Source organism: Chlorocebus sabaeus, chromosome 23 (assembly GCF_047675955.1).
Source record: "Chlorocebus sabaeus isolate Y175 chromosome 23, mChlSab1.0.hap1, whole genome shotgun sequence".
NCBI lineage: Eukaryota > Metazoa > Chordata > Mammalia > Primates > Cercopithecidae > Chlorocebus > Chlorocebus sabaeus.
The window spans coordinates 62,393,471-62,415,888 of record NC_132926.1 but is presented as its reverse complement, the minus strand read 5'-3'; the positions used below and the strand labels follow the sequence as shown (position 1 = coordinate 62,415,888).

General features: G+C 35.5%; 1 protein-coding gene across 1 annotated transcript in view; it reads left to right on the top strand.

The window, feature by feature from the left end:
* The window catches only part of HSD17B4 (hydroxysteroid 17-beta dehydrogenase 4), an 87,679-nt gene that overhangs the window by 45,301 nt on the left and 19,960 nt on the right, over window positions 1-22,418 (top strand). Inside the window, exons 12-17 of the mRNA XM_008014219.3 lie at window positions 891-991; window positions 3,652-3,888; window positions 6,500-6,551; window positions 11,231-11,302; window positions 13,220-13,323; window positions 17,132-17,197. Coding sequence (XP_008012410.1) covers window positions 891-991; window positions 3,652-3,888; window positions 6,500-6,551; window positions 11,231-11,302; window positions 13,220-13,323; window positions 17,132-17,197 — 632 coding nt within the window. The remainder of the gene's footprint in view (window positions 1-890; window positions 992-3,651; window positions 3,889-6,499; window positions 6,552-11,230; window positions 11,303-13,219; window positions 13,324-17,131; window positions 17,198-22,418) is intronic.

Here is a 22,418-nt window from a genome sequence, read left to right as displayed (position 1 = left end):
GCTCACTACAACCTCTGCCTCTTGGGTTCAAGCAATTCTCCCACCTCAGCCTCGCAAGTAGCTGGGATTATAGGCGTGTGCCACCATGCCTGGCTAATTTTTGTAAAATTTCACCATGTTGGCCAGGCTGGTCTTGAACTCTTGACCTCAAGTGATCTGCCAGCCTTGGCCTCTCAAAGTCCTGAGATTACAGGGGTGAGCCACTGTGCCCGGCCTTGGTTATGGTTTTGTCTGAGTTCAGAAGGAAGCCCATGTCGCTTAAGTTTGTTAGAAAGGTCCCAGGGCCTTCAGAATATCTTATGGTATGTGGATGCCCCATGAGCCTCCTTTGTTAACCTTTTAGACCCACAGAACAGCCGCTTTTGATCCCTGTCTGGAGTCATTGGTTTTGATGATGATTTTCTCTGGAAGAATTTTTGGTACTATCTTCAGAGCTATTACTTGTACAGAGAACTGGTACCGGGGGTGAAGAGGTAATCTCAGTATTCTTTCATTTTGGGAAGAATGGAAATCAGTTGAGAAGAGGAATCAGTGATCTCTCCAGACAAATTGCATGTCTATAGACAAGTATTTCTCTTTAAAGGTTGTAAAATAGCTTAAAGACTTTGGAAAGCCCTAGAGCCCCCTTAGAATCAGATAACCAGGGAAGGATATGCTAGACAATGCCTTGTATTTCATTGAAGATGTCCATTTATGTTTGGTCAATTTCAGTCTTTCGCAGTTTTTTTCCTTCAATAGTCTAACATCATATATTCAGTTCATGAGTGGCAATGGAGGCTCTGTAGCAGGTTTGCTGAATGTTATAGGAATAATTATGTAGCATATTGTAGCTTTTCTTAGTCACATCTTTAACAAAGCTTTATTTTTTTGTTTTTCATTTTTAATTTTAGAATCAACTGGCAGTATAATTGAAGTTCTAAGTAAAATAGATTCAGAAGGAGTTTCAGCAAATCATACTAGTCATGCAACGTCTACAGCAACATCAGGATTTGTAAGTGGGAAAAAAGCCTAAAGCCTTTGCCTTATCTGGAGACTTTCCCCTCCCTTCCTCCCTCCCTGCTTTTTTCCTCTCCCACTTCTTTCTTTTTTCTTTTGGACGCAGTTACTTTCTTTCAGTCACTAATAATGGAGAGAAGCAGTGGCAGAGATAATTTAAAATAGAGGATTTATTCAGAAATCATTTATGATTGACTTTATAGCATACAGCCTGATTTCAACATACAGAGAATTCAGGACAGTTGAGCCACATGAAGAGATGGCTCAGGATGAATTCTAACACTGTCCAGAGTACTTTATTCGTCTTTTTAATTTCTCCTTTTCCCTCTCTTAGATTTCTCTGGACTGTATACCATATATTTCTTTTCCCTAGTGGGAAAGGAGATCAGAGCGATTGGGTATCAGTCTCCAAGGTTTTACCTAGTAGCTGAGTGGGGCTTGGAGAATGGAGGCAACCCACTCAGCTTCTTCTCCTGGTTAGAAACAGCTGCTGAAAGCTTATCATGAACTTTTCAGAGGGATACTCCTTAGTTACATATAATTTTTGGTAGGCTTCATCAGGGGGTGTGACAAATCAAGTTAGCTGCCTGAGTGGTGCGTTAGCCAACCTCATTTTCACACTCTGCAATGCTGTTTGGAAATTGACTCAGGGAGGTACTGGATAGAAGAGGAAAAAAGGGATTATCTCAACTGTCGATAAAATGACTGGTGGCTAAACTGATATCTAGTCCTGATATCTATGCCTGCCTGGACTGTCTTCCATATACATTTCTCATTCTACCCATTTATAGCTCTTTATCTCTTTAAGGATAACTTTAAATTGACTTTAGGTAGATTTGAGTTGTATGGGAATATGTATTTGGGAGGGGAGACTATGACACCATGACTCCTGGAGGTTTTATGCTCCCAGGTTCTTTGTTGTGTTTTTTACCCCTTTGCCTAACACACACAAGGCTTTAAACCTCTATGTTGAAAGTGAAGTGCCTATAATCAGCAACATTTTGTTTGAAATGTAAATAATTTTGCAACTTTTTTCACATACAAAAATTATTTTCTAAGCTATTTATTGCTAAATGAGTGATAAAACTGTATATAAAATATGTACTAAATATTGATAGAATTTGAACATAAGCTCAAATATTAAACTTTTACTTTTTCAGTACAGTTAGATTTCTGTATCTAACTGTATGACAAGTATTATTTTTTTTCTTGACCATCAATAATCCTACTTTAGTAACATTTTCTAACTCTTTAGAAAAGGATATCTGTCTAGTTTAGTGCTCTTTTGGGTCCATTTCTTTTAAGGGAAGCATCAATATAGTATTTTAGAACTATTTCAACATGGCTGCAAGTAAAATGCTTCCCATTGTGTCAGAAATTCGAGAACGATTGTGATTATAGCTCATGTGAAATTTGCCTATTTACTGTTCCTGTTTGTATCCTTTCTTAAAAAAAAAACTGTACCGGATAAATAGGAGGAAATTATTTGCCATATTAGATTCTGGTGTTTTGTAACCTATAGTAGGCATTGTGATAAAGAAAATTAAAATTCTAATTTTAAGCCTGAGAATATAGTCAGTATATAAATGTGATTTTTCCTTAAAATAAGGGTTGGCAGACCTTTTTGATGAAGGGCCATATAGTAAATATTTTAGGCTTTGTGGGCTGCACAGTGCTTGTGTTCTATTACATATTCTTTCTGTTTTTCTTATTTTTAGTCAACTTATATAAACCATTTTAGCTCTTAGTGCTTGTTTGCTGACTTCTACTTTTGAATAAAAATGATTGAAAAATTGGACATTATTCTTTTATAACCCAATATGTACTTCACTTATTAACTACGTGTATTATCACTAAGTAGAAAAAGACAATATCCAGTTAGACAAAGGATATTCCTGGGAAGGAAATTCAAGTTAAATTTTATTTTATTTTAAAACATTATGAGGGGCCGGGCGCAGTGGCTCACGCCTGTAATCCCAGCACTTTGGGAGGCCAAGGCGGGTGGATCACGAGGTCAGGAGTTCCAGACCAGCCTGGCCAACATGGTGAAACCCCGTCTCAACTAAAAATATAAAAAAAATTTAACCGGGTGTGGTGGCATGGGCCTGTAGTCCCAGCTACTTGGGAGGCTGAGGCAGGATACTCGCTTGAACCCGAGAGGCAGAGGTTGCAGTGAGCCAAGATCTCTCCACTGCACTCCAGCCTGGGCGACAGAGCGAGACTCCGTCTCAAAACAGACAAACAAACCAAAACCATTATGAGGCAATCAAGTTTACATTCATTAAGCAGCGTTTTACTCATCTGTTTACAGCGAATTTTATACATTATATCTTATGAGCTAAAAATTCATTTTTTTTTAGATTTTTGGGTAACTAATAATTGCTGAATAAGAGCCAGGAAAGTTGAGTATGAGGTATACTGTCTGTTAGCAAGAAGCAAGCAATTAAAAAGTTCTTAATTGTAAAGAAGTCCTTTTCTACAGATTACCTAATTAGTTTCTATTTAAAAAATCAAATATAATTGCAATAATTATGCTCCATCAAATTCACTGACATTGTATTCGCATCTATTCAAAAACAAAACTAGGTATGTAAGAAGTTAATAGTTCTGAAAAGTTATCAATGAAATAAATTACTTTTTAAAACTGTCCTGTAGGCTGGAGCTATTGGCCAGAAACTCCCTCCGTTTTCTTATGCTTATACGGAACTAGAAGCTATTATGTATGCCCTTGGAGTGGGAGCATCAATCAAGGATCCAAAAGATTTGAAATTTGTTTATGAAGGAAGTTCTGATTTCTCCTGTTTGCCCACCTTCGGAGTTATCATAGGTCAGAAGTCTCTAATGGGTGGAGGATTAGCAGAAATTCCTGGGCTTTCAATCAACTTTGCAAAGGTATGCCTAATAAGAAACCTTTATTTTGCTTTTCTATTTCTGTAAATATTATTTATAAATGTCATACCTTATATGTATATGTGTGAAGTGTGCATATATATATTTATATAATTATTTATAGTGGTTAGTTTAGCATATCTTTTGATTTTTCTTTTTAAGAAAAAGGGGAGAGTTTGTTGAAAATGCCAGCAAAAAGAAGAAAATAGTAAGTACGTGTAGTCCTATAACCCTGGCATAATGTTATTTATCCTCTCTCTGCCATTTACTTGACAAATAACATCTCTAGGCTTCAGTTTCCTTATCTATAAAATGGATATGATAATTCTTACCTCATGACATTGGTGAAGAAGCAAGCCAGGGAGGAGGACTATGTAAGGCAAATAGCACATACTTGGTTTGTTTTTGGAACAGTAATAGGGCCAGCATAGCTATAGAGTGAGCAAGGGGCCAATGGTAGGAGAAGGCCATGGAGTAATTGTAAAGATTTCAGCATATACTTTGATGAACATGGGAAGCCATTTGTCAGTCTGAGCTGAGTAGTTACATGATCTGGGTATGTTCACACATTGAGTCAAGCTTGCTATTGTTGGAGAATAGGTTATAGGGGAGCCAAGCATGAAAGCAGAGAAACCACTTAAGAGTCTATTATAGTAATCCAAGTAAAAGTGCTGCATATGAGGGTTAGAAAAGAGGAGTCAAGGATGAAGATGTTTGTTCTGGATAACTGGAATGATATATATACACACACATATATGGGTGCATATATATACCTTGTATATAATTATACATTACACATATCTGAATGTAATGTATAATTATGTGTAGCATATTTAATATGTATAGTAGTTACATATGGCATTTTGTGTAATTTATACATACACATTTATTTTAAGGTGGGGTTGATCAGGAGTTGGTTTTAAATATGTTTGAGGTGCCTGTTACACATTTAAGTAGAAATGTAAGAATGGACAGTTGAATATATATGAGTCTAGAGTTCAGGGAGGGGTCTAACTGGGTCCTTAGCATTTAGGTGATGTTTAAAGACTGGAGATTAGATGAAGTCACCTAATGTGTGAGAGTAAGTGGAGAAAAGGCCTGAGTTTAGAGGCCCTGCAATGTTGAGAGGGTGAAGAGATGCAGAGGAACTAGCAAAAAGAGACTGAACAGGAATGGTTGATGAGGTGTGAACTAGCAAAAAGAGACTGAACAGGAATGGTTGATGAGGTGTGGGGGGTATCAGGAGAATGGGGTATTTGAGAAGCCAAATGAATAAAGTGTGTCAAGAAAGAGGAGTGAACAATGGTGAGAAGTTCTTTGAGATAGGGTATATTTTATTTCTTGGAGTAAGATTCAGGTCATGAGCCTGGTAATAATTTTTGAATCATGGGGCTGTGAGCTGGTATCTGTAACTTTGACTGATTGGAGAACCTATTTACTGGTGGATCAGTTAGTCCATTGCTGCTCTAAGTTGATGGCCACTTATTTTATTAGAGTGTTTCATGAAGTTGGGAGGAAGACAAGAAATATGTGCTGGGCAGTTTGCTGTTTCATTCACACTCCCATGGTTAGTTGCTGTATACTTTGAACAGTGTAAATGCAAAAAGTTAAAACAAATGTTTCAAAATTCCCCCTAACAATTGGAAATTGTAAATGGTGTTCATACATCTTGGAAGTTGAATCCTAGTCTTCTTACTTTGAGTTTTTCAGGCTGTGTGACACAGTAAGGCCGACCTTCATTTGTCTTCTCATCAACCTCCTCCTCTTCTTTCTCTTCCTCTTCCTCTTCCTCTTCCTCTTCTTCTTCCTCTTCTTCTTCTCCTTCTCCTCCTTCTCCCCCTCCTCCTCCCCCTCCCCCTCCCCCTCCTCCCCCCTCCTCCGTCCTTCTTTTCTTCTTCTTCTTTGTTCTTCTTCATTCTGAGGAAGACTGGAAAACTAGCCCTCTGCAGTGAAAGTGGGGTCATTTGAGTGTATGCTTCAGGTTTTGGTTTTCCTGTCCTGTTGTTTTCCTACATACCTTGGTGCATTCTTTGTTTGATACATTGAGGTTAAGTGGCTATTAAGTTACACAGTATCCTTAGTATCTACTCTTTGTAGATAATTTACAAAGTATTACAAGAAAGGGATATTCACATTGACAGTGCTTTCATTTTGAACGTGGTTGTAAGGTTTTTCTTTGTGTTTAGTTGTGTCATTTGTATTTGGTATATGTGACCTGAAATTACTAGCACTGGCCCATTTGTTCATTCTTATTCAATGAATATTTATTGGATGGCCGCTGTGTTCCAGGCACTGTTATAAGTTCTGGGAATACAGCCTAGTTTATTGTCTCTTGGCAAATAATATGTAATTAACAGTCAACAAGACTTTATGAATGCCAAGAAAGAACACAAATATATCTTCTCTGCTCCAGAAGAGCTGACTGTCTTGAGATTGGGGGATTGATTATTTTTGAATCACACGATTAAGAAGAAGAAGACAAACGGACATAGATAACTTGGGAAGAAATGTGAACCTGTGGACAGTAAAGTGTCACTGGCGAGTAGCAGTATCCACAGGCAGAACCTGTGGAGCAAGAAAGTTTGCTAATGAAATTTTGTTTACCCTAACTTAGGTTCTTCATGGAGAGCAATACTTAGAGTTATATAAACCACTTCCCAGAGCAGGTGAGTTATTGATATACCAATTCCATAATACCATACTTTTATTTCCTGATTAACCTTCTAAATAACATCAGTGTGTTAAACTGGTATAGAGTGATCTAATAAAACATATCACAAATTATTATGCGCATGTGAGCCATTAGAGTAGATTGATGTTAACTAGTACCTGTTTTGGTCACCTTAAGCTTTGTCCTTTAAGTCTTAAAAATTTATTTCATAATTTATCTCTGTTGATGTATATGTTATTAACAACTGAAAGGAATATTCGTGTGTGTGCTCCAAACTTAGTGATTGTGTATAATCTGTTATGGTTCTTAGGAGTGTTGTTCTTTTCTCAGGTATTTATACTGATTTTCATAAAGCAAACAATGTTAAAAGATACAGAATTTCTTGTAATTCATTTTTTTTTCTATTTTGTTTTGGAGAAAATAAAAACAAGTCTGCTTTAATAATCATTTTTACTTTTCTCAATAATATCTTGTTTAGTAAATCTCTTTATAAATTTGATATATTTATTTCTCTATTTTGATGTTTGAATGTTGTCTAATTATATTCTGGTCATATAAGGTGGTAGAATACAAAAAGGAATGTTTTGTTAATATTTGTCATTTCACATTATACAATGTAGAAGTCAGCAAGTAGCTAGAATCCTACTTGAATATTTTTCTTAAACCTTTTTATTTTTCTAAAAAAATTATGAGATTTTTATTGCTTGAAGCTGCATAGCTTTATTTCAGTGTAAGCGTTATAGCGTAAGTTTTCAAAACAGCTCTTTTTATGTGAAACAGTACACTGTGGTGATTGTGCATTGATTGTGCATTGATTGTGCATTGATCTGCTAGATATCCAGTATTTGTAAGGCACAGTATTAGGTAGTAGGTAATTTTCTAACCTGGCAGTATATAAAAATCACCTGAGTTATTACATTATATTACCTGTTAATTTAAAATGTAGATTCTCAATCCCAACCTTGGAAATTTTGTGTGTGTGTGTGTGTGTGTGTATGTGTGTGTATGTATGTGGTGAGGTGGTGGTGTTGGTGACAGTGACTAGGGTTTCATATGTAACCAGCCCTATGGATCTACTTGGAAACCATTGTTATAGGGGAAGTAGAAATGTGTAAGATAGGTTTCTGCTATTAGGGATTTTAAAATACGAAAAGAGAGATTAGATGTGTACTCCAGAGTGTTTATAACTGCACAGTGATGTGAATAGGAAGGTGTAGAGAATAACTTTTTAATTTTTTAACTCCTTAGCCTCAAGTTATATTTCTCATGAATTATTTTTTCTCAGTAGAGCCTGTGCATTTTCTTTAAGTAGTTTTAAAATTTACTAGTAAATGTGAATGTTTAAAATATGATATGCTTGTGGTTTGGAACCTTTTAAACTGCAGAAAACCAAGGTCACGACTACTGTTTATAATCTACTACTGTTTATAAAACACACCAATTGATGAGGGCATAGAGTGTCAAGCATCAGGAGACTGATAGCAACATCTCTTAATGGCTCATTTGTTGGCTATAGTGGTAGTGTCATAGGCTGACTTACCCTCATCATGTTAAAAATAACCACTAGAAGGAGTGAAGGAAACCTCACAGCAGTACTTTCTTTTCTGTCTGTTTTTTTTTTTTTAAATAAAACTTTTTTATTTTAAAAAGTAATTTTAAGTTTCATTTTAGATTTAGGAGGTACCTGTGCAGATTTGTTACATGGGTGTATTGTGTGATGCTGAGGTTTGGGATATGAAAGATCCCATCACTCAGGTAGTGAGCATAGTACCTAACAGGTAGTTTTTCAGGTCTTGCTTTCCCTATTCTAGTAGTTCCCGTTGTTTGTTGTTCCCATCTTTATGTCCACATGTACCCAGAGTTCAGTCCCATTTATAAGTGAAAACGTGGTATTTGGTTTTTTGTTCCTGCATTAATTTGCTTAGGATAACGATGTCCAGCTGCATCCATGTTGCTGCGGATCACATGATTTTGTTCTTTTTCATGGCTGTGTAGTATTCCATGGTATCTATGTACCACATTTTCTTTATCCATTTCACCATTGATGGGCACCTAGATTGATTCCCTGTCTTTACTATTGTGAATAGTGCTGCAGTGAGCATATGAGTGCATGTGTCTTTTTGGTGGAATGATTTCTTTTCCTTTGGGTATATAGCTAGTAATGAGATTGCTGGGTCAAATGATAGTTCTGTTTTAAGTTCTTTGAGAAATCTCCAGACTGCTTTTCATGGTAGCTGAACTAATTTACATTCTCTCCAATAGTGTGTAAATGTTCTCTTCTATCTGCAGCCTCACCAGCATCTGTTATTTTTTTGACTTTTTAGTAATAGCCGTTCTGACTGATGTGAGATGGTGTCTCATTGTGATTTTGATTTGCATTTCTCTGATGATTAGTGTTGTGAAGCATTTTTTTTTGTTTGTTGACCACTTGTGTGTCTTCTTTTGAGAAGTGTCTGTTCATGTCCTTTGCCCATTTCTTAATGAGATTGTTTGTTTTCTGCTTGTTGAACTACATTCCTCATAGATTCTAGATATTAGACCTCTGTTGGATACATAGTTTGAGAGTATTTTCTCTCATTATTTAGGTTGTCTGTTTACTCTGTTCATGGTTTAATTAGGTCCTACTTGTTAATGTTTGTTTTGGTTGTAATTGCTTTTGAGGACTTAGCCATAAATTATTTCCTAAGGCTGATGTCCAGAATGGTATTTCCTAGGTTTTATTCTAGAATTTTAATACTTTGAGGTCTTACATCTAAATATTTAATCCATCTTGAGTTAATTTTTGTATATGATGGAAGGTGGGAGTCTAATTTCATTTTTCTGCATATGGCTAGCCAGTTATCTCAGCACCGTTTATTGAATAGGGAGTACTTTCCCCATTCCCTATATTTGTCAACTTTGTCAAAGATCAGATGGTTGTAGGTGTGTGGATTTACTTCTGGGTTCTCTGTTCTTTTCCACTGGACTTTTCTTGTACCAGTGCCATGCTGTTTTGGTTTACTGTAGTTTTATAGTATAGTTTCAAGTCAGGTAATGTGATACCTCCAGCTTTGTTTTTTTTTTACTTAGGATTGCTTTGACTATTCTGGCTCTTTCTGGTACCATATGAATTTTAGAATAATTTTTTCTAATTCTGTAAAAAATGACATTGGTAGTTTCATAGGAACAGCATCAAATCCGCAGATTGCTTTGAATAGTACGACCATTTTAACAATATTGATTCTTCCAACCCATGAGTATGGAATGTTTTTCCACTTGTTTGTGTTATCTGTGATTTCTTTCAGCAGTGTTTTATAGTTCTCCTGTAGAGATCTTTCACCGCCTTGGTTAGATGTATTCCTAGTTATTTTATTTTTTTTGTGGCTATTGTAAATGAGATTGCATTCTTGATTTGGCTCTCAGCTTGAATATTATTGGTGTATGGAAATGCTACTCTTTTTTTTGTTCATTGATTTTGTATCCTGAAACTTTTACTTAACTCATTATGAGTTCTAGGAGCCTTTTGGTAGATGGAGTCTTTAGTGTTTTCTAGGTATAGAATCATATCATTGGTGAAGAGAGATAATTTGACTTCTTTTCCTATTTGGATGTCTTAAAAAAAATTTTTTTTTTCTTGCCTCATTGCTCTGGGTAGGACTTACAGTACTGTGTTGAATAGAAATTTAAGAAAAAATGGGGTAAATGGTATTGGTTGTATGTTCAACAAATGTTTGTTGAATAACAGGGTCAAAAGAGACCAAGAGGGATCCTTGACATTGCCAATGGTTATTTAAAAAAATCTAATGTATGAAATATTGATGTTTGAAATTTAGTGATTCAGGTATTCTGACTGCTTTTAATGTTGAATTATTTTTTCTAGTGAGTTCAGGAACATTATTATTATTTTTATTATACTTTAAGTTCTGGGGTACATGTGCACAACGTGCAGTTTTGTTAAACAGGTATACACGTGCCATGGTGGGGTTTGCTGCACCCATCAACGCGTCACTTGTATTAGGTATTTCTCCTAATGTTATCCCTCCCCTTCCTCTCACCCCTTGACAGACCCCAATGTGTGATGCTCCCCTCCCTGTGTCCATGTGACTCATGGTTCAGCTCCCACTTACGAGTGAGAACATGTGGTGTTCAGTTTTCTGATCTTGTGATAGTTTGCTGAGAATGATGGTTTCCAGCTTCATCCATGACCCTGCAAAGGACATGAACTCATTCTTTTTTATGGCTGCGTAGTATTCCATGGTGTATATGTGCCACATTTTCTTTATCCAGTCTATTATTGATGGACATTTGGATTGATTCGAAGTCTTTGCTATTGTGAATAGTGCCACAATAAATATACGTGTGCATGTGTCTTTATAGCAGCATGATTTATAATCCTTTGGGTATATACCCAGTAATGGGTTTGCTGGGTCAAATGGTATTTCTAGTTCTAGATCCTTGAGGAATCGCCACACTGTCTTCCACAGTGGTTGAACTAATTTACACTCCTACCAACAGTGTAAAAGTGTTCCTATTTCTCTACATCCTCTCCAACATCTGTTGTTCAGGAACATTATTTCAAAACATAGTTTTTAGTTTTGCTGAGCTTACAGTGGAAATGCTATTAAATTCTTTCACATTTTACTATAGTAATCTTTGGTTTTTAAGACACTGTATTTCTTTTACTTTTCTTTCTAGGAAAATTAAAATGTGAAGCAGTTGTTGCTGATGTCCTAGATAAAGGATCCGGTGTAGTGATTATTATGGATGGTAATTTATTTACAGTTCTTATAATATTATTAGATTGATAGGCTTTGTGTATGACATAATACTTCACCATAGAAGTTGATTAATAAGTTAGTATTTGTTTTCCAATTTGTAAGAAAACAAGATAAGCATTTTTAAACTCTTTAAGAAAAATGAAGAAGGAGGGGAATTTCTGGGCTCAGGCTGGGAAGGATGAGGCATTTCATTGGATTTAAAACAACATAACCAAAACACAAGGGTGAGAAATGTGGCTTGTATTGATAATGTAGGGAATTAAGCTTGCTGGAGTATGTTTTTGGCAGGAAGGAATATTAGATAGTCCTTACTTGACAGTTAGACTGTATTTTAGGTATTCTTTAATGCGTTAGCTATTTGGACCTTGGAACATATTTGACCACTGAATTATTCTTATAAATGGTAGTTAGGCTCCTAGACTTATGCTTTTATAAGTTTCTAGACTTGAACTTACGATGTGGTTTAAACACCACAGCCACATTTTATTTGCAGTGGGGAAAAAGGATTATAGTAGTTTAGTAAATGTTGAAATACTAGTAATTAAACATAAGGTAAAGATATGATGCTTAAAATTTGTAAGTTTTAAAAATTAAATTTTAAAAATTAAATTTAGATTTATAAATTTAAAATTTACAAGTTTTAAAGTTTAAGAACAAAAAAGTAGATATTTGTTGTCAGTAATTTTGGAAGCTAAGAACAGTATAAAGTTTGACATTATTTAATATTTGGAATACAAGTTTATAATTTTTGTTGTAAATACGTAGGAGGTTATACTGTATATGCTGTTTTGGAACTTACTTTATTTTTGCTTAATAATCAATTGAGAACATTTTTGATGCTCTCTTAAATACTATGTATGTTTTTTATCTTCTCCTTTTTCTCTTCCTTTCTCTTCTCTTTTTAGGTTTTCATACTTGTCATTCCAGATGTTGGCCAACACTTGGCTACTATACTCCCAGTTCTCTTTTAGTCTTCTCACCATTGTACCAAATGTAATATACCAAAAAAAAAAAAAAAGTCCTGCAGAAACCTTGCTTTAATCTTTACTGTTCTCTCTTGATCTGTTCCATTTATTGAAATAGAACTTGGTAATGGCCCTTAGTATATTAGAATTTGTAGACAAAGTAGAGGTGAAATTAGTTATTCAATTGCCTGTGTGATAAAAATAAAAATCTTATATGAAATACATTGACATGCCTTTCCTTATTTTTGGTTATAATTAGATTTTTCTTTAGTATGCAATTTAAAATCATATTTCTACGTTGACTGAGCTAGATATGAAGCAGATAATAATCTGTCCCTAGTAAGTTAGTAAATAGAGGGACAGCTGTCTTATTCATTACTTGCTTACTTGCTCACTCACATCATTTATTCACTGATTTATTAATTAATAAACACTTATTAGGTGCCCTTTTTTCTGCACAGGAACTATTCTAGTTGATGGGAAAATAAAGAGTGAGCAGGACAGCCATGATCCTGCCCTCATGTGGCTTATACCTTCATTCCCACTTATTTCCTCTCCATGCTCTTGACTGCTTTGGCAGAATGTTTGTAAGTTCGAGTGTGGTTAAGTACAGGTAGTGGGATTATTTGAAATGTTTAAGGTGGAAATAACTGGAATCTGAATAGCAGTTGGAGAGCCTTAAGAGAAGTGAAAGAACTGCTATTTCATAGTTAAGAAAGGATTTTTGAAGCTCCTCTTCTCTCTGCCTTTCAGAGTCTGGTATGAATGGATTAAAATGAATGCTTTGTAATCCAAACTTGGACACCTGTACATGTTAGAACTCTTTCAGTAATTGGATTTTGTTTTTGAAACCTTGACAGGAATTGTTGAACCTATCTTGGTTAACTAGTTATGTCTTTTGGTAGTAACTTCTTTTATTTTTTCTTTTATTTACTTTTCAGTCTATTCTTATTCTGAGAAGGAACTTATATGCCACAATCAGTTCTCTCTCTTTCTCGTTGGCTCTGGAGGGTTTGGTGGAAAACGGACATCAGACAAAGTCAAGGTAAGCTATGGCTTTATAAGCAAAATATATGTGTAGTTAAGGATTCTTATCTATACAATTGAGACTTGAACAGCATGAGTTTGAACTGCATGAGCCCCCTTATAGGCAAATTTTCTTATATATCTGCCACCCCTGGCACAGCAAGACCAACCCCTCTTCTTCCTCCTCCTCCTCCTCAGCCTACCCAATGTGAAGATGATGAGGATGAAGACCTTTATGATGATCTGCTTCCACTTACTGAATAGTAAATATTCTTTCATTTTTTTATGATTTTCATGACATTTTCTTTTTCCTAGCTTATTATTATTATTTTTTTTCGCAGAGACAAGTGAACATTTATTTCTATGCCCTTCTTTCTATGTGTATGTCAAGTCTTTTTCGAAACAAGGCCCCAGGAAACTCCAGATTCAGTTATGTCCCTGGGCTTGGTCGACGGCTGCAGGAGTCCTAGGGAGCCTTGTACGAATGCTAGAGTTACTCATTTACCAGCATTAAACCCTGGGATAGACGATGCAGCAAAGCAGGACGCCTTCCTCCATGGATGTGCTGATTTCAGATGAGGCAGCAGCCATTTTCCTAGCTTATTTTATTGTAATAATACAGAATGTAATAATATAACACAAAATATGTGTCAATTGATGGTTTATGTTATTGGACTCAAAAGTTATACGTGAATTTTTGACTGCATAGTCAGTGCTCCCAAGCCCTACATTGTTTAAGGGTCAACTGTATATTGATCTTATATTACCATATATGTAATCTTACAGTGTAGAGACTTGGTAACAGTACTTTGAATTAGAGTGCATTCCTTGAATTCGAAGTGCTGTTCGTGTTTATGTATTCTATATACAACATATTTTATACATAGAAAAGCCTTGCTGAGTTAAGTATAATGTATCTGAAATAATTGTGGGAATATTTGTTATATTCTTGTACAATCTTTGCAGATACCAAAAGTTTTTAGAAAAATTGAATACAAGTGATCCTTATATGGATTAAAACCTTCATTTATTAACGGACCTAAGTATTTCTCTTATGCAAGATAATTCTGGTTATTCTTTTGTTCTCAGATTCTAAAAACATTTTTTCCTAACATTATTTAATAATTTGGATTTCACATTAATCTGGCTTTACCTTTAAATTATTTGTGGCAATAAGATTATACTGTAGTGAATATTCTTCTGTAGTAAATAAAATATTATTTAAAGCAGTATTGGGAAAAGACTTCTGGAATGGTGGCATAAGAAGCTCCTTGAACTAACTTGTCAGTGAAACAACGATGACTTGTAAAAAGTTATTTTAAAACACAGCTATTTAATGTCTCTGGAAATTGTCCCAAGGGTATAGAGCAAGCAAAGAAACATTTATTCAAAAAAATCTATTATATTTTGGTAAGAATAGTGAGACTGTGTGGCATTTGAGCCACAACCCCTCCCTTTGTTCTTCCTCTCCTGGCTGAGCATGACAGAAACTGTACCCCAGGCGTTCGCAGCCAAGAATGTAGGAGCCCTCTGCCGTGCTGTCTTCCCAGGAGGGGCAGGCTATTAACTTTTCTTATCCTTCTCACTAGCTCTGAATTGCAGATGCTCTATTTCAGGTAAAAGTGACTGACTTGTGAGACTCTATTTCTCCATCCAGCCCCTACTTACAGAGTGGAAACTTTACCCTACCTGTGGCAGGCTAAGAATACTGGGGCCCTGACTGCACTTGCCCCTAGCTTTCTCGTAGCATGGAGGTGATGTGCCTAAGTTGATTCTGGTGATGGTTGGACAGCTCTGCAAATACACTGAAAATCACTGGATTTTACATTTTAAATGGGCGAATTATATGTGTATTGAGTCAGTAAAGCTGTTTGAAAAATTAATATTGATCAATACTATATGAAAATAATGTCCTGGGCCAACATTAAAAAAAGAAAATTGTGCTCACTTATTGCTTGGATGTGAAAAAATTACCTGGACAGGTATTAACTGAGTATTATTTATGTGAGGTTGTATCTGTTCACTGGTAGCAAATTATGAGTTGTTAAGAACCCTAAGGCAAGTTATGCACTGCACAAACATATGCAGTGGCATTGTCTGAATGAAAAACTTGGAAATGTTATATTCACTCTTAAAACTTGTAAGCTTTTAGTGAAGATGTTATTTTAGAAAGGGTAAAATAATACAAATCTGAGGCTGTATTAGATGAAGTAAATATAACATGCTATTTGTTTTTCCTTTTTAACTATATGTTTTTTCTTTTTTGAGATGGAGTCTCGCTGTATCGCCTAGCCTGGAGTGCAGTGGTGCGATCTCAGCTCACTGCAACCTCTGCCTCCCGGGCTCAAGTGATCCTCCTGCCTCAGTCTCCCAAGTAGCTGGGATTACAGGCACCCACCACCATGCCTGGCTAATTTTTGTGTTTTTAGTAGAGATGGGGTTTCACCATGTTGGCCAGGCTGGTCTCGAACTCCTCACCTCAGGTGTCCTATCCACCTTGGGCTCCCTGTATGTTCTTTTTAATATTGGGCAATAATGAATTATTGTAGACCAGAAAATAATCTAAACTAGATACCATTCTCTGAGCACTTTTCACAAGTATCACTTGTTGCTTTGAGAAAAAAATCAGAGATGATGTCAAGTCATGGTGAAGCCCTGTGCCATAAACGAGTTTCTAGTCTGTCAACAGTAAAACTACCATGGCAGCACTGTCCATCTTCCATGCCCTTTGTGTACATGGCATACAATGGATTTCGTGGAATAAAGGGTACTCAACATTTTTTAATTTTTAATTTTCATTTATTTATTTTTAATCAGGCAGCCCTCAGAATCAAGACAGGTTCAGAGAACTCTTGGTACTCAGAAATTTTAAAAGACTGCTCAGTACCTATAGATTGAAGTCAGGTCCTCCAAAACCTAGTAGAATGCATTGAAAATAAATATATAAATAAAACCTGCGAAATACACTGGATATAGCTGAAGCAAAGGAGTGTAATTCATGCAAGGATTTTTGAAAAACAGCAGGCTGCCTTTTGTTTGTTTTTAGAAGCAGCAACTTCCCCCATGATCTTTTTTTATGTTTTGGGTGTAGGGGGTTTGTGAGGATAAGTTTGGGAATATATCTAAGCGTGGCATTTTAGTAATGAAAAATCACTAATTTCTTAACTCTTTAAAAGGACAAAAACTTTATTGTGGAAAATTTACCTAATTGAGAATAAATGAATAATAAAATTTTGCCTCTGTTATAAATTATTGAAAAGTAGATATTAGCTACTTGAATTTTTTATGTTTACTTTGGTTTAAATCAACCATAAACTGGCATTCAGATACTTACGTTGTAGATGTTGCAAACTTTTCATCAAAGAGGAGTTTTAAGTGTTGAGGGATCATAGTAATTCAAATATTTTTGGTAACTGACTCTTGTTAAGATGGCAAATTAAAATATGCAAGGATTTAAAAGACCAGTTTTAAAGACTGAATCAATTTAGATGTGAATTGTATGTCTAATTCTTGTAGTTGTTTTTGTCTTTTACATAGGGAAAAACTGTCCTTAACTTTTTCTCCATTGTGGCCTGGAGGACGAATCTGATTACATAATTCTTTACATTTAAAAAGGTCATTTCAGGCAAATCATAGTGTAGATGAAGCTAGGAGTTATGAAATTTTAAATATCATTATTTCCTGAACATGAATTTTTTTTAAAGCTCTTTTATCCAATTTGCAGAGTTTATTGTATTGAAACATGGTTGTGTATCAAATGTTAGTTTGGTTAAAGAGAATAATGATAATTTGCATTTAAGATTTAACATGTAATGTCTTAATTTTAGGTGGCTGTAGCCATACCTAATAGACCTCCTGATGCTGTACTTACAGATACCACTTCTCTTAATCAGGTAAGATTGTATTTTTGAAAAATGATAAATCCATCTGGTTGATGACACTTGTTAATTTGTAACTCTGATACTGTATAACATTATGCATCTAAAAAGTAGGGCCTGTTCAACATAATAAACATAAAGACATGTTTCCTGTGATTGCAAGTTATTTTTTGTAAATTTTTAGTTATTAATGTTTTCCCACTAGATACCAAAATAAAATATAAAATGGTTTTTTATTAGTCCATTTAAAAAGCATTGTATGTTGTTGGTAATGGAGTGCTTTCTTTGGAGAGGCTGCCCACTTTAAGAGTGAAGAATTTCATAAAGCCTCAGAGTAAGTGCAGGATAAAAAATAGTTAAAAGGCAAGTATTAGTCATCCTTTCCTCTTTGGGAAAGAAAGCATTGCCACACTGCTTGGAAATAGATTATTTTATACCAAGTTTAAAGGACAGGCAAATAAAGCATCTTAGAAGCAGTAGGTGATTTAATCTTTTTTGTTTGACATAAAAAATTTGTTTTCTGGTGAAGGAGATAAAATGTCCTGTCAGTTCACAAATTCTATGAGCATAGAAAAATTTAAGAAGCAAAAAGCAACCATAAAAGTGAGAAAAGTAAGTTTATTTTTGAGAGACTTCAAGATTCTTCTCTAAGATGGCCAGCAGAGTAACCATGCAGATATAGCATAAAATCCTTAAACCTCTGGAGTAATGCAGTGTGTGAGCATGTAATAACAACAAATTGTTCATAAAGTTCACTTAAAATTTTCTTTGGTTGTATTTTAGAGGAGAACAACACACTGTGGGGCCTACCGGAGGGTAGAGGGTAGGAGGAGGGAGAGGATCAGGAAACATAACTAATGGGTAGTAGGTTTAATACCTGGGTAATTAAATAATATGCACAACAAACCCCCATGACACACAGTTACCTGTGTAAGAATCCTGCACATGTACTCCTGAACTTGAAAGTTAAAAAAATATTTTTGGTATGTTTGCTATGAAAACTTCGCAGGACTTATGTTTCCTAGCAAATAGAAATGTAATCTCATGAGCCAGAGAGAATTAAAGTTGGTGCATATGTAATTTTTTTCTGAACCATATAATCAGGTGATGGAGGGAACATTCCTTTATTCTTGCCTTTAAATATTTTTTCCATCCATTACGGTTTCTTATCAATTTCTTAAGAATGCAGTCATATTTATGTTTACATAAGGCTTAATTAAGAAACTAATTCTGTTAGAGTACTAAAAAACAGAAAAGGCTCATGGTTTCATGGTTTAGAAAACCCAAGAAATACCTCTTTATTATACTGAAGTAAAAAATGTATCTGCTGTAAATAAAAGCTGAATAGTTTCCAAGGTTTGAATTTCTGCACACAGTAAGTAGAGGGGTTTTCTTTCTTTTTCTTTTCCAGATGACTAAAACTTTTTGTTAGTTTTAAGGTAGGTTTTAATATTTTGCTGCATGATAAAAGACAGTTTTTAAATCAACAATATTTTTTGTGTAAATAATGGGCACTCATCATTTGCAGAGGTTCTTGGCCATTTTGTATTGTATGATAATTAGAAAATATGATGAAAGCTATATACCAGTTCCCTGAAAAATATTTTGCATAAAACTTTGTTGTAAATTTCAGGGAATTTGTGGGACATCTGAAATTGGATCCATGCTATAAGAAATACAAGTCACTTAGAAGAGATGTCATCTATTGTCAAGGAATGGAAGGAACACTTGGATACCCAAGATGTAGATGTCTGAAATAACTAGGGTACCTATTCCAAGCAATGAATGTTTAAATACAAGGCTTTGATTTGCGGTATAAGTGTAACAGACATTCAGAGAAGGGATACTCATTAGGGAATGACATATAGAAGGGTTCAGTAGTAAAAATGGGACTTCGCTGAGATGGTATATGGGTTGTTCTCTCTCCGGATATGTAGGGCTTGCAGTGTGTTGAGAAGTAATGATGGAGTGTAAGAGAGGAGAAGAGCATGACATGTGTATAAGGGGTAAGAATTAGAGCATTCACATTGGAGACTAGTGTAGGATGATTGCGCATGGGCAGATCTTTAAGAGAAATGGAAATGAGGGAAAATTATGCCATTATACATAAACTTTATGTTAGGTATTTATATTAACTTAGTAACTTTTCAATCATTAAGAAAACTGGCAACTATATATTTTTAACTCTACCAGTATCACTTCTGGAATGTCTGTTTATAATGTCTTCAGGAGAGTTTCTTCATCTTCAAACTAGTATGGCAGACCTGCACAGTGGCTCACACCTTAAATCCCAGCACTTTGGGAGGTTGATGTGGGAGAATTGCTTGGCCTCAGGAGTTTGAGACCAGCCTGGGTAACACAGCAAAACCTTGTCTCCACTAAAAGTAATAATAATAACAAATTAGCCGAGCATGGTGGCGTATGCCTATTGTCCCAGCTACTCAGGAGGCTGAGGTGGAGGATCACTTGAGCCTGGAAAATCGAGGCTGCAGTGAGTTATGATTGCACCATTGCACTCCAGCTTGTGTAACAGAGCAAGACCCTGTCTCAAAACAAAGCATAACAAAACAAATGAGTATGACAATACAAGTGTACTTTGTAGTTTTTGATAATTATTAATAGACAATTCCACTGCAATAATCTAGAAAGACCAAACAATAAGTAAATATCAGATGTCAGGCTTTGTATTTGAGAAAAATGAGAACAAATATCTATAGTTTCCCCAGATACATATCTTATACTAAACATATCCTATTAAGTAAAGTTAATATTTGGCATATCAGTGCTAGTGTCCAGTAAAATGTAATTCTTTATTACAATTACTGTCATCTTGAACTGAAAACAGACCTAGGCTCAAAAACAGGTCTTCCAGTGGGAGATCTTTGCAGATTTAGAACACCCCTTTGTGGGGCTACAAAGCTGTTAGAAAGATCATGGATGCTGGTTGGACCATCTGAGTCACTTGCACATAACTGCCAGAAAGTGCTTACTATCTGATGGGATCATCTGAAGTGAACTGCTGATCAACTCTGTATTTTAGATGCAGAGACTGATTGCATTCCAGATGCTGCAAATACCAAGTCATATCTCCTAGAGTGTTCTTTCTCTCTTATTTTTATTTGGACCTTTAGGACCATAAAGAACTCATGTAAAGTCATTAAGAATCAAAGCAACACAAGCATTCATCTCATCTAGAAGAGTCCCAGCATTTAATTTAGTTTCACTAGAATATTATCATAATTTTTTATAATTCTGCTTCTACTAAACGATCACAGTATGAGACACCAATTGTCAACTTTTAAAAGAAAAAACTTCTTGTACATCCTCTGGTCTCAGAATCTGAGAGAGCTATTGCTGACAGCCATGTTCTAGGTCCCACTCGCGGCTCCAGAAGACTCCTTTGAACTTTCTGTCTAGGCTGCCACAGTACCCATCGTCTTTAGTTTCCAGTATGTGTCACCTTCACTTCACTGATTGTGGGTGAAAGTTTGAGATAAATCATTGGGAATCAAAAACAAACCATTGAGAAAGCAAAAAAATTACCATACATTTATAACTACTACCCGTTTTTTTTTTTTTTTTTTTTTTTTGACAATGATGTATTATTTTCCAAGACTCTGGGCTGACTGGGTGATCTTTCTGCTACAAATGTTGTAGCTGCTTTTAGATGGCAGCTGGGCAGGGCTTCTGCTACAAATGGTGTGTCTGCTTTTAGATGGCAGCTGGGCAGGGCTTCTGCTACAAATGGTGTATCTGCTTTTAGATGGCAGCTGGGCAGGGCTGGAAGGTTCCAAGATGGCTTCTTTTGTATATCCCGGGTTTTAGTGCTAGCTATTGCGTGGGGTGCTTCGAATCTTCCCCACATGGCCTCTTTCTTCATGTGGTGTATCATCTTCCAGGACCTTTATTTATGGCCCCAGTGAGACCCCCATTTAGATTTCTGGAGTTATTTTTCTGTGTAACTTCCTCCCCTTCAGTACACACAAATTCAGCTGCATCATACTTTCAGAATTGTAATCTATATTTGTAACTCAATGAAACCACTTTGCTGTGTTCGAGATTTCTGAATTGCATTCTGGGAACTGCTGTCAGAAGGAAGCGGTACAGTTGTAGAGCTCATCTTGTTTGTTTCTTTTCTGTGAAGAATTGTAGTCCTGCATTGCCTTCTGTCCAATGTCTAGGAACAGTGGTAACCCCCACCCTTTTCTTTATAATTTTTCTAGTTGTTTATGGTGGAAGAATAAGTCCTTTCCATGTCCTATATTATGGCCAGAAGCAAAAGTCGTATATGCCTTTTTTAAAGCCCTTAGTGCCTCATTTTCCCATTTAATCCATGACTGTCTAGTTTTTTAGTTTTTATTGCTGTCCCTTGGCTTCATTTGTTTCTTGTATAACAGTCGAAAGAGCTTATTTTACTTTCTTTTTCCCCTCTTATTGTTCCCATTTTGGGGGATGCATTATTTTTATTGTTTAGAGCATTTAACATTTATATATTATTTCCACTTTTCTGCATCTTTTAGTTTTATGTTTGCAATTGAATATGTCAACCCTTTTGCCAAAGCTTCTTAGTAAGCTCTTAGTTGGATGGAACTCCTTCTGTGGAAGCTACCCCAAGAAGGGCTCAAGTGTATAGTGTTGCCTTGGTTTCTGTTTATTTAAGACTATTTACCCTAGATACGTGAAGGGACAGCTTTGTTGGATATAAAACCTTATTTCTTAAAAATAGTGCATCATTGTTGTCTTACTTTGTATGTTGCCTTTGAAAAGTCAGATGCCAATCTAATTATCTTCCCCTGTAAGTTACTTGATCTTTACTCTGAGGCCTTCAAGATTATTTTTGTCTTTTAAGTCTAATGGTTTTGCTGGGATATGTCTCAGTCTTGCATGTTGCAGGTCAGTCTTCTTTATATACTGGTGGGCTTTTTAAATATGTATATTCACGTCTTTTAGTTTTATAGTATTAAAATTTTAAATATTAGTTCTCTTTCATTATTTTTCTTTCTTTGGATACTCCATTTGTATGTACATTGGATCTTTTTATGTCTTTGAACTACTTTTCTTCTGTTCTTTTTTAGTTCCTTCTTGATCTCATTTTCATTCTCATGGTTCATTTCCATCCTTTCTGCCATCCCCTTATTTCATTTTTATTTGAATGTGTTCTCCTTTGGGTACCTTATAATTTAGTCTTCATTTCTTATATGATTTTGATTTTTTCTTTCGATTTCTTTCTTGAATG